General features: G+C 46.8%; 1 protein-coding gene across 1 annotated transcript in view; it reads left to right on the top strand.

Moving 5' to 3' along the window:
* Ppm1h (protein phosphatase, Mg2+/Mn2+ dependent 1H) overlaps positions 1–26,671 on the top strand; it is a 274,493-nt gene that overhangs the window by 198,959 nt on the left and 48,863 nt on the right. Inside the window, exon 6 of the mRNA XM_036169724.1 lies at positions 5,115–5,233. Within this exon, the coding sequence (XP_036025617.1) occupies positions 5,115–5,233 (119 nt within the window). The remainder of the gene's footprint in view (positions 1–5,114; positions 5,234–26,671) is intronic.

Below are 26,671 nucleotides of genomic sequence, written 5' to 3' on the forward strand. Positions count from 1 at the left end.
ATTCCATCAGTGGTGGTAGAACTTGCTTCCAATAGTCTCCACCTCGATTTTTAAATTTTTTTTTTAAGAAAAAAAATCTTTTTCGGGGTTTTTAGAGACAGATGTGTAGGCCAGGCTATCCCTGAACCTCAACCTTCTGAGGACTTCCCAGTCCTCATCTGGGAGACCCCGTCTCCCAGGAGTGCCACAGGCTGATGACCAAGTCTTCAGTCATGGGCCCTTATGGGACACTTTCAGATCATAGCCGCCCATGACAGTTTCCTTGGAACTCAAGCTGCCATTTTTGAGATGGCCCTGAACCCCATCAACCCTCTCCGTGAATGAATTGGTGAAAGCATGTGACCTGAAAATATGCTTTGGATGCAGTATATTTTTGTGAATATGTTTGTTGTGCATGCACCTCTGCGTCCAGTATCTGTGTGTACATTCTTGTGACAGAGGACCCCTGACTGGGTCATTTGTGAAGAACAGAAATATTTTGCTCCCAATCCTGGGCAGTCTAAGATCAAGGTGCTAACATCTGATGAGGTTTTCCCTCATCCTCACATGGTAGAAAACAGGAGAGAGGGAACACAAACCCACACCCAACTGGTCATGGCTGCAGAACCTTAATGTCCTAACTACCTCCAGAAGCATGTACTGAGAAGTGTTATCAGTATATGAATTTGAGGAGACACATCCAGACGATAGCACACTCATTTACATAAACATACATATGTCATCCATAGCAGTCTGTGCATATGTTACAGCACACATAAGACTCTACACTCATGCATATAACTGTTCCTTTTCATTTTTATTAAACTTCCTTCTTGTTTCTTATTTGTGTCTTTCACATCATGCATCTCTATTCCATTCATTTCCCATGCCCTTATATCTACCCTCTGTCTTTGCAACCTCCCCTCCAAAATAAAATAAAATTGAAGAGGGAAAAAATCTTGTCATGGAAGCTGTAGTGTGACACAGTGAGTCACAGAGTAAACCCTTTATCCGTGTATCTTAACTTGCAAGTGTTCATTGCAAAGTCATTGGTTTGGTTTGAGGTCTCTGGTTTCTGCTACACTATTGATGCTGGGCCCTCACTGGAACTCCTCTTACATATCTTGTTGTTGTCCTGTGTCATGGAGATCCTTAGATTTAGGTCTGTACGACCAACCCCTTGACATGTTCCCATAGATCATAGAAGGGTGGATTTGGGGGTGGGCCAACTTATAACCCTGCTTCTGGGCCTGGGTAGTTACAGGGTTGGTCAGCTCACTAGCTCTCCTCCATCCTCACCACCAAGGTGAGCTCTCCAGCATTGCCTTGGCTAGTTCACCCCTAGCAGCAAGGTTCACCCCTATGAGCAAGGGGTGGGGCTAATTTTCCTACTTTCACGCCCTCAGGCTTGGCTGTCCCACACCTGGACCATCAGGGCCAGCCCTACTGTGCATAGGTCATTCCCCCGAGTGCTGCAGCTGGTGAGGGGCAGGGTCAGCTCTCCTGCTCTTATGACCTCAGGGCCAGCTCTCCCACCTGCCATATACAGCATGGAGTGGGATAGGGGGGTGGCATCTCCCCTCCCCAACACCTCATACCACATGGCAGATGAGGGGCGGGGCAAGATCTCCCATGCTCACATTCTCAGCGCAGTTCACCTGCACCCCAATCATTAGGGTCAGCTCTGCTATGCTGCCCAATTGAGGGGCAGGGTCCACTTTCCTGAGTGCTGAAGCTGGGAAGGGGTATACCTTTTTCTTAATAACCTGCTTTTAACAGTTAAATCAAGCATGTTTGCATCTATGAATTTATAACAGTTTGCTTCTTATTAAATGATTTTATGGGGTTTTTTTTTGTTGTTTTGGAGTTTGTATTTGTTTTTGTTTTTACAGTTAAATGGTCAGATACATCCTTGTAACCATTCTATGTATGGATCCATGTTGTGTTTCTTTTTAACTACTGTTTCAGACTGTGTGATCTAAGAGCAGAAGATAACAGGCCTTCCGGGGGCCCTCCTACTGTTTGTGTGAACATGTAGGGGAGTTGCCAGGCCACACAGGATGACTGGGAGTCTTAAGTGGCATATTTAGCTCAGGCCCAGAGCCACCCAATCCTGGCTGATGAACTTGGATTTGGTGCCTTAACCTTTCTAGGCCCGTTTCCTTGGGTTTTGTTTTGTTTGCTTGCTTGTTTGTTTTGATTTGTTTTTAAATATTTGGAAATGGACTTTTTTTTAAAGATGCATTTATTTTATTTCCTGTGGATGAATGTTCTGTCTGTGTGCATGCCTGTTACGTGCAAAGGTCAGGCAAGGGCACTGACCTCCCTGCACCTGGAGTTGAGGATGATTGCCAGGCCCCAGGTGAGCACTGGAAACCCATCCCAGGTCCCTGTGCAAGAGCAGCAAGTGCTGTTAACTGCTGAGCCACCTCTCTAGGCCTCTCTCCTTGTCTTAAGCTGAGTTCCTATCACAGGCTTTTGTGGTACTGGTGAGTGAGATACAGAGTGCGAAGTACTTGTAGAAGGTGCATGGTAAACTCTACATCAGTTCGTCCAACCTTGGGATAGGCCATGGACCAAACCTCCATGCGGATAGAGCCTCAGAGTCCGGGAAGAGGATGAGGGTACATGAGGGGTGCTCCTGTTATTCCTACTGAACTTCTGTTCTTTAGTCCTTACTTTCTTTTCATTGGTTTGTTTGAATTTTGTTTTTGTTTTTTGGAAGGGGGAGTTTTGGTTTGGTTTGTTGTTGTTGTTGTTGTTGTTGTTGTTGTTTTTTCAAGTCAGGGTTTCTCTGTGTTTACCTGCCTGTCCTAGGACTCACTCTGTAGACCAGGCTGGCCTCAAACTCAAGGAGATCCACCTGTCTCTGCTCCCACGTGGTGGGATTTAAAGGTGTGCACCTCCACACCCAGCTCCATTCTTTGGTCTTTAACGGTGGATCAATCCTAAGGAGAAAACCTTGACTACACTTGGGGTGTGGCTGCTACCAGGGCAGGTCACTGGTGTAGTCACACAGGGCCTTGTATTTAGTTTTATGTACTGCTGTCCCTGTCTTGAAATTCTATCCTGGGACCCACAAAATAAATAGCGGTAGTGAGTCCTCCTGCCTAAGACTTTTGGAAGGATGTAATGAGAGAATTCAGAAAGCACTGCGCATAATAATCATTAAATGGATATAAAAGTCTGTGTGTGTGTGTGTGTGTGTGTGTGTGTGTGTGTGTGTGAATATGAATGAATATGAGTGAATATGGTCAGGGTATGCCATAGTGACCGTAGAAGTCAGAGGACAATGTCAGGTGTCATTTCTCACCTCCTGCCTTGTTTGAGACAGGGTCTGTTGTTCACCGGTGTATCTGGCAGGGCTGCAGGCTTCCAGGGATTCTCCTGTCTCTTGGCCTCCCATCTCACCGTGGGAGAACTAGCATTGTAAACACATAATACTATGCCGGCTTCATGTAGGTTTAGGAACTCGAACTCAGGTCTTCATTCCTAGGCAGCAAGGACTTTACCTACTCAGCCATCCTCCAGCCCTCGTTGTTTTTCATGAGCAGAGACAACCGTGATGAGAACATTTAAGATCTCTAATTATGAAAATGTCAGTCATAATGTCACTTTAAAGACAATGAAACCAAGGCTGAAGAAATTAAATAACTCATTAAAATCACAAAATTAATGAATGCGGAGCTTGATGGCTCTTAATGCCAACTGTCTATTACATATTAGTTTTAGGGTTTTTTTCCTTCCCAGGGGAGCTCATCTCCATGAAACCTGATATGGAAGCTTCCTTGTTACCTGTCAGAGTTATCGGGAAGGAGGCTATGGGTAAATGCCTGTTGTAGGTTGAGCATCCCTAATCCCCAAATCTAAAATTTGAAAATGCTCCCAAACCTGAAAATTTTTTAAGTGTTGACTTAATGCCTTAAATGGAAAATTCCACACTTGACCTTGTGTGAGAGGTTGCATGAGAGGTTGCAGTCAAAACATGTACTGAAAACACTGTATGAAATCACCTTCAAACTGTCTATAAGGTGTTTCTGAAACGTAAATGAATTTTATGTAAACTTGGGTCCCATCCCTAAGATTTCACACTATGTACCTGGAAATATTCCAGTTGCGCCCCCTCCTCCCCAAACACTTCCTGCCCTAAGCATTTCAGACAAGGGATACTCAGCTTGTACCAGTTAACTGAGGATGGGGCCATCTGTTCTAAGATGGGGATCCATCCCTTGCGGGCCATGATGTATATGCTTCCCACCCTGCCCTGCCGCAAGGTGAGGCAGTGCATTCCACCCCAGTGCTCTCAAGCAGGAGGAGTTGGGCGTGATGTGGGAAGGTTCTAACACAGATATGCAGGTTTGTGGCTTCGGCAGGGAAGAAGAAACTTGACCAGTTCATCTCTTAGATAGCTAGATTTGGGTTTTGAGCTTAACAATTGAGAGTGTTTCAAAGCAGCCCCGGATGCGACTGTTTGTTCAGAGGCCTTTGTAATGTGAACAGAGATTTGCAGGGAATGAGAGAAGCCATCTGTTCTGGAATAGGCTAGCAAACGACTACAGAGCGAGCTGGAGGGGGAATGGAGGGGCGGGTGAGTCCAGCAGGAGGCCTCTGTTGAGTTCTGGAGGCTCATATGCAGCTCTCAAAGGCAAATCCATGGGAACTACTGTTAGTGAGAGCAAAGAAGGGCAAGGGAGGGGCCAGGGTGACCCCACTGGCCTTCAGTCTGGCCAACATGCTTTCCAGAAAGTGAAACCATCTTGAATTTGAACTACAAAGTCAACTTTGAAGAAGCCCATGCATGCTCACCTCTAAGCCATTAGCTATGCGTGCCTTTTGATTACAATTAACTTATCAAATTCGTGCCTTTGATTACAATTAACTTATCAAATGCAACAGTGACAGCCCTTGGAAGTCACAGGTAGGGTTTTTGTTTACTTAATCTTCTGTGAGTGTTTAAATTCTGAAAAGTATTTACTGCCCTCAAAATAAGGAGACAGTTTTCCTGTTTTTGTACTAAGGCTTTGTCTCAATTTGCAAAACATACTCAAGTTTTATTTTGTCCTCTAAAATCTATGTGTGGCTTTTTCTTTTTCTTTCTTTCTTTTTTTTTTTTTCTTTTTTCTTTTCGCTATTAGGCGTTCATGCAGCCTCACTTGCTGGGAAATGAGTTCACACATTTGGAGTTTCCAAGGAGAGTGCAGAGGAAAGAACTGGGGAAGAAGATGCTCTACAGAGACTTTAATATGACAGGCTGGTAAGAGCTCACCTCACGCCGCCTAAGCACTATCGCACCACCAAAAGCCGCCAATGCCAATGCAGCTGGGGACCTGGGCCCAAGGTGAAGGACAAGAGCCCACAACCATCAGTGGTCAGATCACCTGTGTTCCTTTGCTTCTCTGGTGTTCTGAGGCCCTCCTGGGTGACACCACAAGCCACGAACCTGACTTAATTCCTTGATTCACATGACAGAGTCATTTGGAGGCTTTTCAAATATATTTATACTTCGTGTTTTTTTAAGAGCAGGGGAATCAAAGAAATAGAAGGGATGTGACTTAGTGAGCCACTCTGGCTGGGGTTTGAATTCCAATTCTTGAGCTTCTAAATGAGCAATGTTGGATAAACTAACCCAGGAGCCCATCTTTTCATGGATGAAGTGGGAAAGGGTGTCATCTGTGAGGAATCATTGTGAAACCTGGAGAGATGAGCTGTTTTCTGTAGAGGTGATCCTCATTATCCATAGAGGCTAATTAGCTCCACAATCCTCTACCGGTACCCAAATCCGAGGATGTTCAAGTGCCTGATAGAAAATGGCACAGTGTTTGCATGTAGTCTATGCATATCTTCCCTTTATATTCCAAATCCTAGTAGACGACTTAAAATATTCAACCCAATGTAAATATGACATACATGGTTGTTCTATCATTTAGGAAATAGTTACAAGAAAAAAAAACATCTGGGCATTTTCACTAGGTGCATATATATATATATATTTCCAAGAATGATGGAATCCACACTTCCAAAACTTACAGACAGCTTGGATATGTTTTATCACATTCAGGATGAAGTAACAACTCCTGACACAGTTGTCTTATCCCCCAAACATACCTATACAAGCACCAAGACCTTGATCTATGGCTGACCAGTTGACTAAGACCCCATTCACTCTGTCTGAATAATAGGCAGAATGATGGAGCTCCACGGAACGAGGTTGGTGTGAGAAGGCACCGCCTCTCACGTTGAAGGGAGTGTGTGTGATGATAGCTTGTCTGCCCTGAGGTCCTAATGAGGGGGCCTCTTGCCAACCTGAAGGGCAGTAGAAGATTGAGACAATTTTCTCTTTCCTCACCATGTGGCCAGTGGAGGCAGCAGATGTATTCTCTCTTCTTCACGGTCAACAGTTGTAACAGATGACTATGGTCCATATTGCCATGGTGAGGATGTTGAATCTGGGGTCATGAAGGAACAAATTAAACTACCCAAGGGACATAGCACCTGGTCTGAGGGACCTCTGGTCCCTTTTGTTTTGTGTATTTTTTGTCTTTCAGTAGGTGGAGAAGCAGGTCCCAACCCCAATCTACTGTTATTCCTCTCGGATGGCATCACTAAAACCAGGGCTGGGGAGTCATTGTCGTCTGCTCCCCACCTGTTTCTGTAAAATAGTGTTTCAAATCCACATGCCTGCTTGTGTCAGGGTGGTGGCTGTCTTCACAATGCCTCGGGGGACTGTGTGTTATGGAGTCGCAAGAGATCTGTGGCCCAGGCAGCCCAAAAGATTTGCCCCACCTCTAAAACAGGGGTAGAGAGTCAGAAGGGCTCATGATATTTGCAGCTACGAGTTCTTGAGTCCTGGACTCGTTATTCTTAGCACTTCCAATCCACATGAGTCCAGTCAGGAAAATGAGCACTTCTCATTAAAAATCAAGTATAAGGTAAGGGGTGACTACAGTCTGGAAACACATGGAGGGGCTTAGATGTAAGTATCGTAGAATTTGGAAATATGGCAAGAAGAGTGATGAGTGCAAGCAAGCAATCGTAAGCACGGGAAAGAAGAATCCATGTAAAATCATAAGGTGGGAAATATCTAAACAGTCGAGAGATGTTGGCAACAGCCTGAGCTTGTATTGAAGGAGACGGGGGAAGCCAGACAGCCATTTAGATTTACTGTGGGACGTTATAAGCTGCTCTTGGGTGTTCCTGGGGACAATTAAATAGAAATGTTTTCAGAAGGTTCTATTAAGGGAAGTGAGAGGTAGACTAGCTTCAGAAAGCAGACTTGGGTACCCCGTGGAAAAGGGGCATAGGTAGGTATATACAGATACATGTGATAGAGATACAATGTACATCTCCCAACCTAGTAAAAATGGAAATGAGCAGGAGACAAAATGCCGTAGGTATAAATACAAGGAGTAATGGAGAGAAGCTTTGGTGGTCCTTTTAAGCGTCTTTTCAGCTGGTGTGTAAGCTGCTTTAGGAACAGGGGTGCCTGTCTTGTCAATGCTTGTCACAGAGAAGGCAAACAGAGCATGTATCACAGGATGAAGGAGAGGGGTGGAATCCTCTGACCCTGAGGGGCAGGTCAGCGGGAAGGGTGCTTTTGAGATACATTGAGATGGAGACAAGGCTGTGTGCTGCTTCTCTCCAAACCAGACGTCAGAATCAGGTGGAAACCCTAAGAATCGATGCCTTGTCTCTCCTGAGTGTTCTTTGTGGCAGATACTTGGTGTGTTAGTTCACGCGGGGTGGAGAGGTAGCGTAATGTTTCTTACTGGCTTTAGAATGCACTTGGGAGGCTAGGCGTCATCACTTTAATGGATACGATGCTTTCAAAGGCTGTAACTATTCACTCAAACTGTGTGATGAAGTTAGGGTTTTTTTTTTTTATGTTCCTTTTTTCAGTCTCTTGAAACTACACTTAATTTTTTTTTTTTGGAATGGCTCATATATCTTTCCCTTTAACAAAGCTAAAGTGTCCTCATTTTGTAATTTTTTTAAAAGTAAGTTCAGGAACTCAATTATATCAGACTTTCTATGCACTTTCCATAGCAGTGGGTGGGTGGACCCTTTGTTAGCCAGGTTTCAGAGAAGTGCCTTCTCTCCCTTCCCACTGTCCACGTGTGCATTAGTGTGGCACTCCACAGAGCTGATGAGCTGCTTTTAATTGCATGGAACTTCACTGAAGACACTAAATAATTGAGGAGCCAAGACTGAGAAAGGCTTCAGTCAGGCAGGATTTGATTTGTTTCCAGGGTAATTCCCAGTGTGGCTGCCGACTTCCAAGCTTGGCTGTGGGCAGGATTTATGGACGCCTTCCTGTTTCCTACCTGTTCTTTCTCTTGATTTGAAAATGGGACAGAGGGAAGAGGAAAGCCCTCTCTATCTTTGTTAGAGGAACTTGGGAAGTTGAAAACCCACTTACACCACCACAGCCTGTGTAAATCCCATTTCCACCCCAACTAGAATATGTTGTATTTTATACTGTGTTCATCCTCTAGCAAAGAGCTTAAAATCAAGAATTGGTTTGTTGTTGTTTAGCTTGTTTGGTTGGTTGGTTTTCACATGGAGTTGTTGAAAAGGGGTCTCATGTAGCCTAAACTGGCCTATAACTTGCTATGTAGCTAGAGATGCGAGCCAGGGTCTTGTGCATCCTAAGGAAGTGCTCTGTCATGGAGCCTCAGCCTCAGGGGTCATTTAGTCCAGTTAGATATTAGGGGCTTTACTTCTGATCTTTCCTGTCTCTTCCTCCCAAATGCTGGGATTATAGGTGTATAACATCACATCCAATTTTATGGGCTTTATGCATGCTGGGTAAGCACTCTACCAACTGAGCTCTTGACCTCTGGCACCAAGGAGTCACTCTGAAACGTGGTGTCTGCTAGCCTTTCCAGGTCATCTAGAGAGAAGACAAGGTTGCAGCATTAATTTATGAGAAGGGCGGAAGGATTTGCAGCCTGTCTCTTTTCCCAGTAAAACCTTAAATGACTGCCAAGTAGGGTGTTGGTAGCTGCAGGTGGACTGCTGAGCAGTGGGAGGGTGTCCTGCTCCAGGTTGCAAAGGATTCCTGACCTCACTGTGCCTTGTGTTTCTTGGCTCCCAAGGTAGACTTGGGCTATGAACTCATTTCTCTGATATGGTTAAAAAAAAGGTTCACAGTGCTCCCATGCTGTTCAGTTCCTGCAGGAAGTTCTTGGTTGTGGAGGGGGTTTTTGTTTTTGTTTTTGTTTTTGCTTTTACTTCCCCTATTAGTCATGATAGTAATGGCTGGCTGACAGGTATTGGAAGAGCTAAGGGCCAAACCTGTGACGAACGCTTTCTCTAGTTCCTCAGCTTTTACTATTAAAGTAGGCCAGCGTACACAGTAGATTTTCTAGGTGAAGAAATGGAGGCACCAAGGTTAACGTGCTCACAGATGCAGGACTAGTCTGAGAAAGGGGTAGGAGGTGCTCCGAGACGCGTCACTTCAGATGTATACAGTTGTCTAGTGCTCCGTACCGCCCACGATGGAATGAGTCCCCTTGTTTGAAGTCGCTTCACTTGAGCAAATCAAGACCCAGAAGGATTTGCAGTTTGCTCGGCTCCTGCTGATACCTCCAGTGTCAAAGTACAGACTGGAACCCAGGTATCTGTCTCCTGTTTCAAGACTCCTTCTTAGCTAATATGCCGGACAACTTTCCTCTAGGCCAGCGGTTCTCAACCTCCCTAACGCTGTGACCCTTTAACACAGTTCCTCATGTTGTGGTGACCCCCCCCCCCCCCCCAGCAACAGTAAAGTTATTTCATTGCTACTTCCCAGCTGTAGTTTTGCTACTATTATGAATCGGAAAGGGGTCGTGACCCCCAGGTTGAGAACCACTGCTACAGGGTGAGTAGGCATCTTTACTCAGTTTTGAGCTCTGATGGAAATGTAAGCAGTGCAGTGTAGCCAGGTAGTGGTGGTGCGTGCCTTTAATCCAGCACTCAGGAAGGGAACAGATCTCTGTGAGTTCGAGGTCAACCTGGTCTACAGAGTGAGTTCCAGGACAGCCAGAGCGACACAAAGAAACCCTGTCTCAAAAAAGGAAAAAAAAAAAAAAAAAAAAGGAAGAAAGAAATGTAAACAGCGGACCCCCCCCCCCCCCATTCATACTGGTGTCTCTTCAGTTATGGACAGAAGGATGAAAGAATTCAGCTCAGAAACTGCAAGGCGGTGCCTTTTCTCACTCCCGGTGTGACCCAGTGGGTGGACCATTAGTCAAATTAAACCGGGATGCTTCCCACTTTTCACCCAGAGTCTGCACATGCTTTGGGGGAAGGGGATGGTTCGGGCAGTATCTCCAAAGAACCCATGTGTAGGGAATCGAGGCTTCTCATTAGGGGAGCATTGCACCAGCATTCTGTGGTGTGCGTCTGCATCAGGGAGGAAGTGAGGGAGAGGATGTCAGCTCTGGGAAGCCTTGTCTCATAATTAAAGATGAGTCTGTTGCCTCCTGACAGGGACCCTTTCTCTCTCCCACCGTCTTGCTTTCTCGGAGACTGTGGAGCAGCTTGGCAGGCCCAGATTGTCTAGAGGACAAAAGGTGATTGTCACCAGACCCATCATAATGAAATTGGTAGCTTCCCTGCCTCCCTCCTCCTTCCCTCCTCCCTCCTCCCTCCTCCCTCCTCCCTCCTTCCCCCTCCCGGTGAGTTTGCTCAGCAGCTTGATTTACAAAGGCTTTGTCTAAGCAGCTCTGAGTTGGTCCCTGGCGTGGCCTCCCCTTGCTCTCCCCCATCACCCACTCTGCTCTCACCTTCTGTGCCTTGTGTCATTGGTCTTGATGCCAGCATCCCCAAGCTGGTGCCCCTCCTTCCCAGCCCTTTGTATCAAGCTGCTCTTGCAGGATGTACCCTGTAGCTGGCATTGTGTCAGCTCCAGAGCTCCGCGGCCCAACCCCGGCAGCCCTCTGAGCTGTCTCGGGCTGTAATTTGCTGGCAAGCATCTTTGTTACTGACTCGAAACAACAGTTTCTCACAGCTGGCTCAGGGGCACCAGGTCGCTGCTCCAGTGACTCCTGGTGATTTTGCTTTTCTCACGTAAGGATCCGTGTTCTTCTTCTTCGTGCCCTTCATCCAGCCACATGGGGTGCCGGGGCCCAGGATAACATTGGTGTGGGAGGGGGCTGAGACCTGACCCCTGGCTTCAGGCCAGATTCTCTAGCAGCTGTTCTGGGCTGATGGGATTTGTAGAGAGGGCAAGGGTCAAAGAAGAAAAGTCCATCATGCAAATGGGAGATTTCTTCCAGATGGTTCTGGGTGTAAGCAGTGCACACTGGACCTCTTCCTTCAAGCAAAGCCTGCCTGACTTTCCTGTTCGCGATGGTCCTGTTGAGGGGGCCGTGGCAGGAGCCTGTGCCGGCAACATGAGGTCACACGGCTTATTGCATAGGGGGTGGGCTTTTTGATATTTTGCTCTGACAAAGCCTCTCATTTGGAAAAGGCTTCTGTTGCCCATTGCTGCCAACCTCTGTGTCCAGAGGGGGCTTGGGTAAACTTAATTCTGCCATTTTGAGCTTCTGGAAGAGGCAGAATCCAGAGACATTAACCTTTTGTTCTCATCTCTTGTGGCCCTTAAACATCTAATGTTACTAAGTTAATGACTTGACAGGATCATTTTTCCCTCCTCTGTTTCCTTAAAGCTATGAACAAATTGGGATTTTCCACTGGGAGGAGAAATGGAATCAGCCACCATTTTCTCTGTTCAGCACTCCCTACTTTGATGAAAGCAAAGGAAATCTCTCCATTTTCCTGTGCTCTCGAACACAATATCCAGTAGCCACATGAGGCCACTTAGATTTCAATTAGTTAAAAATTAAATAAAATGAAAAATTAATTCACCGAGTCTCAGTAGCCACACCTGGCTAGTGGCCACTGAACCGGATGCTACAGATCAGAATGTTTATATAATCCGGAAAGTTCTATTGGCCGGAGCTGTGGTCTAGATGATAGGAGAGTCTGAGTCTAGTCAGGCTTTAGAGTAAGATTTGGGAAGTTGTCTGTAGCTGAAAATCCCAACAGCATGAGGTATCTAAGCAGCTGAGCGGCGAGCTAGAGATATGGATTGGTGGGTAAAGTACTTGCCTACCATGTGTGAAATCCTGGGTTGAATCTCTTGCACCATGTAAATGGGGCATGGTGATGCATGTCTATAATGTCAGCACTTGGGAGGTGGAAGGAGGAGGATTAGACATTCAAGATCATAGGTAGGTAGGTAGGTAGGTAGATGGGGGGAGAGAGAGAGGTAGATGGATAGAGATGGATGGATGGGTGGATGGATGGATAGAAGGATAGATAGACAGACAGACAGACAGATAGATAGATAGGGAAATGGATGGATAGAGAGAGAAATAGATGGATAGAGAGATGAATAAAGAGAGGGAAAGAGAGAGAAATGGATGAATAGAGAGAGAGGTAGATAGATCATAGATCGATAAATAGATAGATAGATAGATAGATAGATAGGGAAATGGATGGATAGAGAGATGGATAGAGAGAGGGAAAGAGAGAAATGGATGAATAGAGAGAGAGGTAGATAGATCATAGATCGATAAATAGATAGATAGATAGATAGATAGATAGATAGATGGATAGAGAAATGGATGGATAGAGAGAAAGGTAAAAAGAGAGAGAGAGAAATGGATAGAGAGGTAGATAGATAGATCATAGATAGATAGAAAGATAGACAGACAGACAGATAGTTGATACACAGATAGATTAACAGATACATAGATAGCAGGGAAAGCCAGAGGGAAGAGGCCCCATGACCTTACTGAATCAGACTAAGGCAGCTGGGGGTTGGGCTTCATTCCACCTTCCAAATGTCCAGAGGCTTCTGTCATGGTGTTTAGGAATGACTAACTCATCTCCAGCTGTCCCTTTGCCGGGCAGGGGTGGGGGAAAAAAAGGAAAAAATCTGCATTCTGCTGACCATGAAGGGAAGCCCAGCTCATCTGCCCAAATCAGTAGCTTTCTCCCCTCCCCCACCTTCTTCCTCTTCCTCCATTCTGTGCATCAGGCCCCTCCTAGCCTCTCCCCGCTGCCCCCTCCGCTGCTACCAGATGCTGCTACTCCCCTTCTTGTTCTTCTTTTACTTCTTGGGAAGTCATTCCGAGCCTGAGGATCTGATCCAAAAAATAAGTTAAGTTCCAAGGCTTTCCGTTCCATTCCAGATGACCTTTAACCACAGTCTACTGCCTAGAAACCCAGCTCAGTAATGAAAGACCCAGCCCCATAGCCTTAGGCTTTTACCAATAAAAAGACAACATTTTCTGGAAAGAGAAACCCGCTGGAGGCAGCCCCGAGTGGGTGTCGCGGGGTTGCCGGGTCAAGTTGCACAAATACTGTCCAGGCAGCTAGCTTCCCTTTTCTCGATCATTGCTGTCTTCTGCGCCCACTGTCAGGACATTCAGGTAGATCATGGGAACGGGAGTGAGCAGATGAGAAGGGCTGGGAGCCAGCTCCAGAGTGGCACCCACATTTAATACAAATTGATTTATTGAATCAAGCCAGAAGCCCTGTCACAGGAACCCCGGGCTTTCTCTCTGCCTCGTACCACCTCATAAAGTTGCATTACTGACAATCCTCATTAGCTTTCCCACTGATCCCCAGGCAGCGTTTAAAGGGACACTGCCCTTCTCTGGGGCTTGAATTTATATGTTGGTCATGCCTATGGGTCTAATTAACTCCGCATTATTAGTCTTACTTAGAAAGCCTGCGTTTTCTAGCGGCATTGACTCTTGAGTCTTAGAGGGTAACTGAAAAAATTCAAACTCTTTTTCCCTTGTTTTTGCTCTTAATCACTCTTAACCCAATCTTTGGAAAATGTTGTACTTGAAGATGTCTCTGACTGGCGTTTTTGGGGGCACAGAAGGATTTCTCAGTCCCACTCTGTTGCAAACCCTGACATTTCTGTTGTGCCGTGGACCACACTGGGAAGCTTTTAGACTCACCAGAGAAATATCACATTTTAATTTTATAATTACTTCAGAAGAAAGCAAGCCTTTCCCTAGTGAAAGCTGGTATTCATTTCCTCCCAGCAACTTGTGTTTTCATAGTTTAACGATGATGGGCCGCCTTGGCAGCCATCTGACTGCTGAGGACAGCGTGAAAACCTTGACCCTGCAGAGATCGGGGTGAGGGCTTCGCTATTGTCTCAGGGAGCCGTTACCCCAAACCTCGATAGATTGCAGGGCATGAGGGTTATCTGGAGCTTGGACTGAGCCCCTCAAAGGCTTCTTGTTCCAAGTTCCAGGCAGGAAAGGGAGGCTGGAGACACAGTTAGACCGGGTCAGCACCATGTGGAGAGTGGCCTCTCCCTGGCTCACAGAGCCAGGATGATGAATGGTTATGTGCAGTGTGCATGTTCTGCATCTTTTCAAGACCTGCAGCTCTTGCTGCAGGAGCAGCAGGGAAGAAAGCCATCCCTGCTGTGTGCAGCACATCTCCCGACAGTGATGAATGCCTGGCACTCCTGGCCCATGTGGACCGCCAGGGGAAGCGATGGGGTCTTTACAAATGGCCGCTAGCCAAGACAGTCAGGCTTTGTCAGGCCACTGGGAAGAGGAAGAAAAGGGGCGCCCCACCATCTTGCTCCCTATTGATGGGGCATCCATGTGCACACTCACGCATACCCTCAGCTCTCCTCTTCTGTGGCTGGATGCTTACCATTCCTAAAGCATCCAGGCTGCTTCCCAGCCTTCCTTTCTTCTCCTCAGAGCGGCTGAGGAGTCACACCATCCCCATACCACTGCTCGGATTGTGTCTGTAGCTCATCCCCCCAAGGATGCTCGATGGGCTTGGAGAACACACTGTGCTCACACAGCTTCAAGTCATCTGGGAGCATTTGAGAATGTGGCAGGCCTTCAGAAATTTCGCTTGAAGTAAACGGGGTTGGGGGGGGCACACTTTTTATATTTTGCAGATCTATATTGCATACCTGTTGCATATGAAACATGACATTGAGAACAGATGTGGTGAAGACAGACTGGCTCGCTGGGTCAGTTACCACCTATATGGCTCTTTACAAATCAGGCCAATGCACTCATTAGTGGTTCCTCCATTTGTGATAAGATGTATGTGATTATAGTACCAAATAGTGCTGATATTAGGAATTTATATGCCAGGTGCCCAGCAAAACTGTCTTGTACTAAGTGCTGGAGGAGTGTCTAATTCTGTAATATTAGATGTGAGTGTGTGTGTGTGTGTGTGTGTGTGTGTGTGTGTACTTGTGTAAGTTATATAGCATTAGTAGAAGGATTGGGGGCTTATAATCCAGAATGCGTTCAGATGTTTGTTTCCCAAGGTAATGAACCAGAGGCTAGAAACCAAAAAGGGAAGGTGAGGCAGTTTAGAGATGCAGATGTCTGAAGCAAAGTCAGGGTATGCTGGCAGCTCTGCCCCCACAGCAGGGCGAGTGAAGGGCAGGCTCAGCACAGCCCGGTGACATCGTGCTGTCTGAGAGAGGCCCTCAGTGCCGCCCAGACCCTCCTATCAACCCCACTCTTCCAGCACTGACTAGTCAGGTGCTTTTTATTCTAGAGGATTCTATAGGACTAAATCAAGACCTCCTATCGAGGGAGCTAATGGCAGAGGACGGTGGTAGTCTGTAGACTACCAGTGCTAGCCTGGATTTACTCTGCAGGAATGTAGAGGTCAGTAACAAAGGTTTAAACACAAGACCAGAAGCGGTAGTGGAGGAAGCCATTGTTTTTGAGAGAGGAGACTGAGTTTGGGAGTGACTTTCTGCAGAGGGATGTGTTAGCATCTAAAGACCTAGATTACGACCGGGTCTCAAGAGGACTGGCGCTCCCAGAATGGATATTGTTTGCAAAGAAACAGCACAGGCGGAGGCCAAGGGGTTGAGACAGAATGTGTGTTTTGGGAACTTAAGAGCCAGAGGTGATATTCAAAATGTTTTAATAATCAATGTGGAGAACATAGATGCAGCCTGGAGGATACAAGGGTCCTGGAAATCCCCTGCTGGACTAGGCATTATTAAGCTTTTATTGACTACTGCATCCTGGGGACTGTGCGTAGGACACCGAGTACAGAGATTCACTGGGCCTAGCCAGTCATTTCACAGCCAGTGTGTAATTATTTCAGTGTTTCACACAGTTAAATTGGTGCACGTCAGCTAGACATCATTGCTTTGCTGGCGGTAATCCCACAGAACAACCAGGTGGGACGGATAGCCCAGGCATGTGCACAGGGTAAGGACAGGACTCACAGGAGAATGGTGTCACCCAGCTTTGAGAGCCGGGCTAAAGGTGGGGTGGACCTGCACTATTTTACATTTCCTCCTTCAAGAGCACTGTGTCTCACTATGTAAAGGAAAGACAGGAGGAACCAGTGGTGTATTGAGAAGAAAATAAGGGCCGGTCTCCCGCACATCAGCAGGACCCTATTTTGAAGAAATTCCAGAGAAGTACGCACCATAATGCTCTTGCAGACTTCCCAGGTACTTTACCAGCCTGCCAAGAAAACATGCTTTATCTCCACCCCCACACTCCCCAGTTATGTCACTCTCATCGGGGATTGCTGGGGCTATTTCCCTTCTCCCTCCATGCCCACTAAGTTTCAGAGTGAGAAATTGATGTTGCTGGCTTCAAGATAACAGACGTTGAAATGCTAACCCGGTGTAGCCCGGGAGCCTTTTTGGAATCAGTGGGGCAGGGTGCTGAATTGAAACCGCTGAGAGCCGAGCTCACCCTAGGCACCCATCCAGAAAGCTAACAAACCCCAATGCTAGACCCTAAAAGAGTACATTCTATCACTGGTGTCCTCTTAAACTCAGATAAGTCCAAGACTTATGTACAGTGTAGGTAAGATTTTGTGCCTGTCCTTGCTGAAGAACTGGTCTTGCAAGCTTGCTCTGGGGTCATACACACACACACACACACACACACACACACACACACACACACACACACACACCATCTCCACCTTCCAAGGCTGGAATTACAAGTGAGCAGCTGTGTCCATCATGCCTTATGTAGATATCTGAGGACCCAAACATGACTCTTCACATTTGGTCAACAAGAGTCTCAACCATTGAGCCATCTGCCCCACCCTGTGCATGTATTTTCTTATTTGTGTAATGAAGATAAAAGCCCAGCTCCCTTACTAGGTTACTATAAGAATTATATATGGAAAGACTAGCATTGAGAAGAACAAAGCGAGACTCTCCCGAGGGTAGTTGTACAATGACCTGGAAAGTGTTAAGAGTGGGGTGAACCAGCTGCTGTCTCCGCACCCCGTCCTCTGTAATATTTGGTCATCTTGATGCATGAGGCAGGAGTGTGTGTTCCTCCTACCGATAAGGACGGGCACCTTCACCCAGACCCACTGCAAACAAGTGACTTGGAACCCAAATGATATGTGTCTGTCTCACTACCCATTTCTGGAGTCTGGGATAGGGGCGATCTTGTCTGTTAAAACAGAAAGTTGAGTATGTGTGGGCTTGTCCAAAATGCTCATGATTCTTTAAGAGCCAGCAGAAGACCTGGAAAAGGACCCGCTCACTCTCTGAGGTGCTTGGGCCCTGCCTGTATGGTGTTATCAGTCCAAGGCCCTTGTGTAGAGGGTGTTGAAAGATGTATCATCTGGTGTCGTCCCAAGTGTGGCTTCTCCCCAGAGCTACAGGGCTCTGTGCTCCATGATACTAATGCCCAGATGCCCGAGGGAGAGTAGATCTGGAGGGTTGTGAGGGCTGCCACAAAGGCACTTTGCAGTGGGACTATTCCCTGTAACTAGAAATCTCTGGCGTCGTTTTCTCTCTGCCATTTGTGGTGAGGTAGCCAGTTTCGGTCATCTGAGTTTGTATATAATAACATGATGTCATGCATAAAAGCCCAATGTCAATGAAGTTCGTGTTTGTTTCAGAATGAATGGTCCCAGTGAAAGCTAAAATCACTCTCCGTTGGTCATAAAAGCGAGGTTCTGTGATTGAGGCCTGCCTGTGGGGAGAGTTAATGTTATTGATTGGAACACGAAGCCCTCTTAGCCAAGTGCTAATGCACACCGAGAAAGCGGTGGATCAGAAATAACTTCCAAATCTGGAATTTCCCTAAGAGTCATTCCGAATGATTTGTCCCAAAAAAGCACTGGTTCTCTTTTACACACACTTGACTCTGGGTTTCAGAACTGGGCTCAGCATTTTCATTTTCTATGCAGCCCGTGCCTTTCTGCTCCCCCTCAGCCGAGGGCACGAAATGACCTTTGCTTTCTTTACTTAATTAGCTTCGTATTCCTGCACCTGGGCCTAGCTCCCCCCCATAGCTAGATTGTCAGCAAACGTTAGGGATGAGTACAAAACCTACTGTTTTTAATCTGCTCAAAGCCTTAGCTCCTCCTTCGGAAGCTTGTGAACAGGTTCTGTTTCTTCACCCAGAACTCACTGTGGGTGGGGACCCATTCATAGACTGAGAAACCAGTTAGCGTACAAAGGGAAGCGTTTTCAACACACCAAACAGCCTTGGATGGAAAGAAAATGCTGACGTCTATATTATAATAATAAATGTTGGCGTAATAGATGCTTGTTTACACCAGAGTTAGGAATATATAGGTGTATATTTTTACCACTGATCCCAAAGTATAAAACCTTTTCTCTAATGCAGTCAACTTCTCAAGAGAATATAGAGAGCTAGTAAGATAAAATCCAGCTCTGTTCCCTCATGTGTGTGTGTGTGTGTGTGTGTGTGTGTGTGTGTGTGTGTGTGTCTATATGTTTGAGTATGTGTGTCTGTGTCTGTATGTGTGTACATGTTTGGGTATGTGTGTGTGTGTGTGTCTGTATGTGTGTGTGTGTGTATGTATGTATGTATGTCTACATGTTTGAGTATGTGTGTCTGTGTCTGTATGTGTGTACATGTTTGGGTATGTGTGTGTGTGTGTGTGTGTGTGTGTGTGTATGTATGTATGTATGTCTACATGTTTGAGTATGTGTGTCTGTGTCTGTATGTGTGTACATGTTTGGGTATGTGTGTATGTATGTATGTGTGTATGTATGTATGTATGTATGTCTACATGTTTGAGTATGTGTGTCTGTGTCTGTATGTGTGTACATGTTTGGGTATGTGTGTGTATGTATGTATGTATGTATGTATGTATGTATGTATGTATGTATGTCTACATGTTTGAGTATGTGTGTCTGTGTCTGTATGTGTGTACATGTTTGGGTATGTGTGTGTGTGTCTGTATGTATGTATGTATGTATGTATGTATGTATGTCTACATGTTTGGGTATGTGTGTCTGTGTCTGTATGTGTGTGCACACAGTACATGTGTGTTCATCCCTGTGGAAGTTAGAGGTTTGTGTCCGGTATTGTCCTCAATTATGCTGTACCCTTCCATTTTGAAATTGGGTCTCTCCCTGAACCTAAAGTTTTCCTTTGGCTACACTGACTATCCAGTGAGCTCCAGGAACCCATCTGTCCCCTACCCACCACCACCTAGTGCCTGGGTAGCATGTGCCACTGTGCCTGGCTTTTTTTTTTTTTTTCTTTTACATGAGTGATGGGAGTTGAACTCGGGACCTCAAGCTTGTGCAATCACTTAGATTGCTTTTCTGTTGCTGGGATGAAACCATAACAAAAGCATCTTGGGGAGGAAAAGATTTATTATAACATCTTACACATTAGAGTCAGTCCATGATGAAGTGGGAAGTCAGGGCAGGAACTCAAACAGGGCAGGAACCTGGAGGCAGGAGCGGATGCAGAGGCCATGGAGGGGTGCTGCTTACTGGCTTGCTTCCCCTGACTTGCTCAGCCTGCTTGCTTATAGAACCCAGGACCACCAGCCCAGGGATGGCACCACCCACCAGGGGCGGGATCCTCCCCTACCAATGACTAGTGAAGAAAATGCCCCCATAGACGTGCCGACAGGCTAATCTATAGGAATGGTTCCTCCATGAGGCTTCCTCTTCCCGGGTGACTCTACTTTGCGTCAGGAGAACAAAAACTGACCAGCACATGCAGCAGGTACTTTACCCACTCTGCCACCCCCCCTCCAACCACCCCCTTCTGTTTACCTCTTCCTGTTGTACATAGACCAGGAAAGGTGTGCCTACCAATCCCCAGACTCCAGGTATGGTCCAGTTCAAACATGCTAATGGGTGAGAGATAGAAAAGCAACAGGGGTTTGCCCAGGGATCGTGGGTCAGTTCTGCCACCAGGGAGCTTTCCTCTCTAGGACCAGACCTTAAACCCCATTAGGGGACGCTTTCCTAGAGAGACCAGGGGGCCCCCCTTTCATGTGGCTGAGATGGGGAAGTTGTTTACTTCCTCACTGTGAACCTCGATGTGCGTAGACACGGTCGCCAGCCCTCTTTGGCATATCCTCACTGGATACGAAGCGTCTTCTGACAGCTCAAACTTGGTGTTTGTTCCTGGGTCCAACAGAGATGCATCAACTACGTAATAATGGCTTAACACTTACAGACGTTGGCCAATATAAATGACACTCCAGGGACCAAAATTAGAGAAGAGTAGACTTATTTAGAGAGCTTCAGATTGACCTCACCAGGGTCAATATAACGGAAGAGCTATTGAAAATTGCTGTGGGCACATGGATGTAGGAAGCCAGCAAGTCAAACTATCACACGCATGCATTCACACATGCACAGCTTACATTTGGCAGTAACTCGATCCTGCCAGGTAATACTGCCCCTATGGCAGAAAAGTTGAACCCGGCCAGAACATAAAGGCTAGGCTCCAAACTACGTTGCAAATACCAGACATTCCTGAGTCCCCTCAGACTCTCCCAAGGGACCCATCCTCCATAACTCTGATAAGAGCCTCCTCTTGTTAAAGCTTGCCTCAGACTCGGTATCCCTGACTGTCTGGCCCCATCTTTCCAGCAGGTCAAGTTCTCACCCACTTGCAAGTTTAAGATACATCTGAGGATTTTCTGTAACACTTTGAAGCCAGGCAAAAAAAGGCTCTCCAAAGATAACATTTGAAAAACAATATAGTAGGACTTAAATACCAAATCTGGTGTGGCTATAAAGGAGGTGAGTATGGGTGTGTGTATGTGTATGTATGTATGTATGTATGTGTATGCACATGTGTGTGCATGCATATGTTCCTATACACACACACACACACACACACACACACACACACACACACACACACAGCCAGCAATGGGAGGGGCAAACTGGCTGCTAGCACCACACCAGGAGCAGGAAGCAGCCTCCATTTCTGAGACTCTGTGGTCAGGCTCTGGGCTTGATGCCTTTGGAAATACAGATGGCTGGCAGGAAAAAAAAAAAAGAAGCATGAAGTGGCTGCCAGTCCTGCATGGCTTTTTCCAGGAAGGCCTAAAAAGATTGGGGGTGGGGTGGGCTAGTCAGGGGAAAGCCGTGACAGATTCCAGTATTGCTTAATTGGGGTATTGCCAAGCTCTGAGAGCCACCGTGGGCATTTGGGCTTCAAGCCTGAGTGGGGTTTCCTCCTGGGCCTTGTGGGATGCAAGCAGCTGTTGAGACTTTGTCCTAGGGAGGCAGCAGTGAGGACCTGAGGGCAGGATGCTTCTTCCCACCATGCCTCCACCCAAGTGCGCTCAGCCTGGTGAAAAATGATGGTGCCAAGGCTAGGACTCCGTGTTCTGAAGAAAAGAGACCACATGTGGCTTTCTCCTCCCTCCTGGAGAGGCAGCGGGCTTCCGCCTAAAAAGGGAAACTAACCCAGCAATTCTCCCTTTAGATTGCTGTGTAGATCTCAGGCGTCTCCTGCTGAGGCCTGGAGCTTGTTTGGATAAAGGTGCATGCAGGCTTATATATCATTGATTGACAGCAGAGAGGGCGGGTCTGTTGCTGAGCAAGATGGTGTCTCTATGGGCATGTGCTGCATCTGCCTCTGGTGGCCCGCTCTTTAACTCCACATCTGTATGGAGGGAAGAATGAGGATCCCGTGACATTAATAGTCCCAACCCATGCTTCCTTAGCAGGTTGATTATGCTTCATAAAGGGCGTATTTGCATTTAGTCCTTGCAAGGATCCTCCCAAGTATCCAGTTGAAGAAGCCTGTTCAGGCATCTTGCAGGGACTTTTCCTGGGTTCACACAGCCAGTACACGTGAGGATTGCAGTTTTCCTTCCAAACCACTGACGCTGGGCCTGGTTTGCTGTAGCACACCACAGTGGGCTCTGCCAGGAGGGAAGAAGATCCAGGAAGAGCAGTCCTCAGGGGAAGAGAGACGTCCAAGGCGACGTCAAGAGGTTAGTGGAAGAATGTGACTCACTGCTGTGTGTCACTGGAGATCACAAGATGACTGTCCAGAGTCTGTCGGGATCTTATTCTTTTTTAAATGACTTTGAAGTCTTGCTAAGGAAATCAGTTTAAGGGCACACGAGCAATTTTTCTGCCCCTTCTTTTCTAGTGAGGGGTCATAGCTTAGGAGAAAAGGGGTACCGTGATGTCCAAGTGTGAACTCTGGACTCCAGTTAAGAAGTCACAGTAGGCCGGGCAGTGGCGGCGCACACCTTTAATCCCAGCACTCGGGAGGCAGAGCCAGGCGGATCTCTGTGAGTTCGAGGCCAGCCTGGGCTACAGAGTGAGATCCAGGACAGGCACCAAAACCACACAGAGAAACCCTGTCTCGAAAACAAAAAAAATCACAGTAGGGAACGGGGGACGTAGTTCAGTGGGTAAAGTTTGTGCTATGTAAGCATGAGGACCCACGTTCAAATAGAGCCTCCATTTTAATCCCAGGGCCAAGGAGACAGAGATAGGTGCCCTGGGACAGGGTGGCTAGCCAGCCTAGACTCATTGATGGGCTTCAGGTGAGAGACTATGTCTCAAAAAACAAAGTGGTTAACTCTTGAGGAGTGACCCTTTAGGATGGCCTCTGGCCTGCACACACCTCTGCACCCACACAGACATGCATACCCCAGGGGAGGGGGTCCTCTGGCTGGGCACGAAGGACTCCCCCAAAGACTAAGGAGAACTTCATTCTCCTTTTTTACTGTCTTTTCCCTCCTCCTCCTTCTCTTGCTTCTTGTAATTTCACATCTCTTAAAGTCCTTGCAGAAAGCCATTCTCTTGCCTCAGCCCCCAAAGTAGGTTGGACTGACCAAGGCTAGACATCACAGTGCAGGTCTTAAGATGCTTCCTCAAGTGGAAAGCAGACCTTTAAACTGTGGAATATCGAAGATCATGTATGTAAATTCATATACATTGAGGTTAATGTGGTGTCTTGGCAACGCCACACAGTGTACAGAACCGTGACTTTTAAAAATGGCCGTCCCAAAGGATGTTGGGAATTACTTATAGAAAATAGTCGTTTGGAGAATCATCAATGTTGTGTTAATTACTTTGCAACTATCTATTAATATATGTAGGTAATGAAAGAGAACCTAGAATTTTAATATAAAGAGCACTACTGGTAGACAACGTAGCTCTGATTTTCAGCCAGAGAAAAGTCTGCTGAAGGCAAGGTGAATGGAAACACTAAGCCAATGGTATATGTCATTGTAGAGGGAAACTCACCAGCTGAAGGTGGAGGCGCAGCCTTGGCTCCTTCACTCAGACCGTTAGCTAGTGCTGTGCGCCGTGTGCCTGCCTGCACAGCTGTCAGTATGAAGAGAAGGGAGGACCGAAGAAAGAATTCCGTGTCCTCAGAGAACTCACGTTCAGAACAGAGATGGACCGCACGCAGTAAACTGATTCACAGGGTGCTAAGTGCACCATGAAGGGCAGCATGGGGCAGTGAGCAGCGGGAAGCGCTGTGCTTTGAGTGGCCAGAGAAGGCATTTCCTTACAGGATTAGAGGGAGATCTAGGGATGGAATGGCCCAGGAAGAGGAACAAGGGTCTCACATTGTTAAAGGAACAACCACCACCAAAGCATAGCAGAAAGGAACAGAGCAATCCAGGGCACCAGTGCCCCATCAGGGAGGTGTTCATAGATGGGTTATATGAAGGTGAGTGGGGGGGGGGCTGGGGGGGGGAGCCTTGGAGCAATGCTGAGAGATTTATTACAGGCCACCCAACCAGGCCAAACCTTATGAGCAAAGCTTTTTCTGATAAAAATTACAAAACTAACCCAGGGGTTGGTCAGATGTGTTCTTGGTGAAGGCAGTCTTTAACAGAGGCTCACCCACTAACAGATAGAAGGATCTCTGTGACTCCCTGGAGATCTCTTGAGTTCAAGTGCTCAGAGCTCAGGGAGATGGGTGAAGCCCGCACCCCTGAGACTGTGAACTCATAAGACTGTGAACTGTGAACTTCCTTTGCATACAAGGAAGTTCTTGGCTTCTGTTCCGAAAAGGAGACTAGAGCAGGAAGGTATGCAAAGCCCCTACTGGGGAAGGTAGAATGCATCGATTTGCTTATTTGATCAATAATTTATTAATCAGCCATAGCGTGTTACAGGTACCAGGAACGTTCCAGTTACCTAGCCAAAAATGTCTGCTCTCACAGAACTTGTGAAATGTGGAAGACCAGTAAGAAAGAGAGCATAGTGCATTTGTGACTTCTGCATTTTGCTATGACTGAATACATCACAGAACAACCTAAATGGGGGGGGGGGGGGGGGGACTTGTTTTCCCTTACGATTTCAAGATGGCTGCGGTCCATCTGAGCAGAGAGGGCAGGGTACAAAGCAGCCCGGGTCATTGCAGGAGCAGGTGGTTGCTAGCGGCTCTTCACAGGGAGGCAGGCGAGGAAGCAGGGAGCAGCCAGAACTAGGGGCTTGTTGCAAAGGCCTGCCCTTCTTGACATCTCCTAGCTAAGGCCCCACGTTCTAGACCCTTCACAGTCTCAAAACATAACGCCACCAGAAAAATTTAAAGAAAAAAAAAAAAATGAACCTGAAGAGAATATTCCAGATCTGTAATGTCACATAGAATAAGAAAGAAAAACGCTGTGTTAGGCAATGGTCAGTGCTATTCTGTCGAAGAAAAATAATAAAGTCAGGGGATTGGAGGAAGGAGAGAGATTTTCAAAAGGCTGTTTGAATTCTTTGTGGTATAATGGGAAGCCATTGGAGGGTGTGAGAGGGCAGTGACAAGATCTGATGGAATCCTTACACTTATAGATGTAAAAACAGAAAGAAGTGAGTGACCCAAGCTGAACGGTGTCAACCCCCCTCCTTCCCCAAGCCTAGAGATACTGTCCTGGCACCACGGCCTCTGGCCTTGGGTGTTACATGGAGGGATAGTGAGCCAACGATCATCATGTGGGAGAAGATGACAGGGCTTGGACTCTGTTGGGGGAGTGGGAACAAAACTAATTTGTAGTTTGTTTTGAAGGTAGGGGTGAAAGCTTTTCGCCTGGCGTTGATAGACTATTCAATCCCTGTTCTACTCAGATTCGGGAGGGTGAGGACGTCTAGGCTGCCGGCAAGAAAAGTATCTAAGTATTTGTCACAAGTAGAATCAGAAAGTAGTTACAAGTATAGGTCCACAGAAGGAAGCTGCCGAAGAGCCAAGAAAAGGCGAATGTAAGAGAGGGAGATGGTTCAGGAGTGAGTCTTGGAGATGAGTAGTGTTCTGGGTGGGGGCCACATGCTGGGCCAGGGTGCTCGCTCACTCTCTTGCTCATGGGGAGCAGAAAAGGATGATCATCAGGAATGGCCAGAAGTCAAACCAAGGTTCCCAAAGCCCCATCAAAATCTGTGAAATTACTGAGAATCCATCAGGAGTAAGACCAGGAAAGCAAGCTGAACCTAGGCTCATGTCAGGGTGGGACAGGGTCCTGAGAGACAAAGGGGTGAAGACAGATGGGTAGCTGAATCAGAGCAGGGGAGGAAACTGTCTAGAAGAGCAGGGCTGAGGCAGGATCAGCAAGGACCTCTCCTGCCTTCCAAGTATGAGGAACTAGGCCAGCGACAACAGCCGGAGACAGAATCAGATGGTACCTGAGAGGTCAATCTCTGTTCATAATCTTTCCTTGTCGGGTAGGATGTCCAGCTGATAGATCACTGAACTGGGGCACATGCATGGATTTTGCCCTTGTAAGGAATCTGATCCTTTCTCCTCTTAGCCTTTTGGACAAAGAAAGTTCACTTAAGCTGCTTTCTACGCAGCCTGGGAGCTGTCTCAGAGACTCCCATGCCACGAGGACCGAATGAATGCTTTCTCCACCACTGCTTACTCCATTATATTTCTGAGTACTGTGAGCATTAATCTCATTGTCCGCTCTCTGCTTGGAGACCCACCTCCAGTATCTTCGCGACAGACCAGATTCCCCTCAGCTGCCTACCCATCTGTTGTTTGCATTAAAAAGGAAGTTGAGAGGCTAGAGAGATGGCTCAGTGGTTAAGACCACTTGCTGGCTGCTCTTCCAGAGGACCTGAGTTCCATTCCCAGCAACCACATGGCGGCTACAACTTACAGCCTTCTCTAATGGGATTCAATACCCTTTTCTGTCATTTATGCAGACAGAGTACTCATATACATAAAATACATAAATGGGGGGAAAAGAAAAAGAAAATGAGCCAGGTGTGGTAGCACATGTCTTTAAACTCAGCACTCTGGAGACAGGCAGGTGGATCTCTGTGAGTTCGAGGCCAGCCTGGCCTACAGAGCAAGTTCTAGGACAGCCAGGGTGACATAGTGAGACCCTGTCTGAAAACAGAAATGAAAACAAAATTTCTGAGTGAGTGAGAACAATAGACTGAAGTTAACAAGGTAAATTTAATAAGGGTGATAGAGTCCTTTATTCAAAGTAAACTAGCCTGTGT

The sequence above is a fragment of the Onychomys torridus genome, chromosome 20 (assembly GCF_903995425.1).
Source record: "Onychomys torridus chromosome 20, mOncTor1.1, whole genome shotgun sequence".
NCBI lineage: Eukaryota > Metazoa > Chordata > Mammalia > Rodentia > Cricetidae > Onychomys > Onychomys torridus.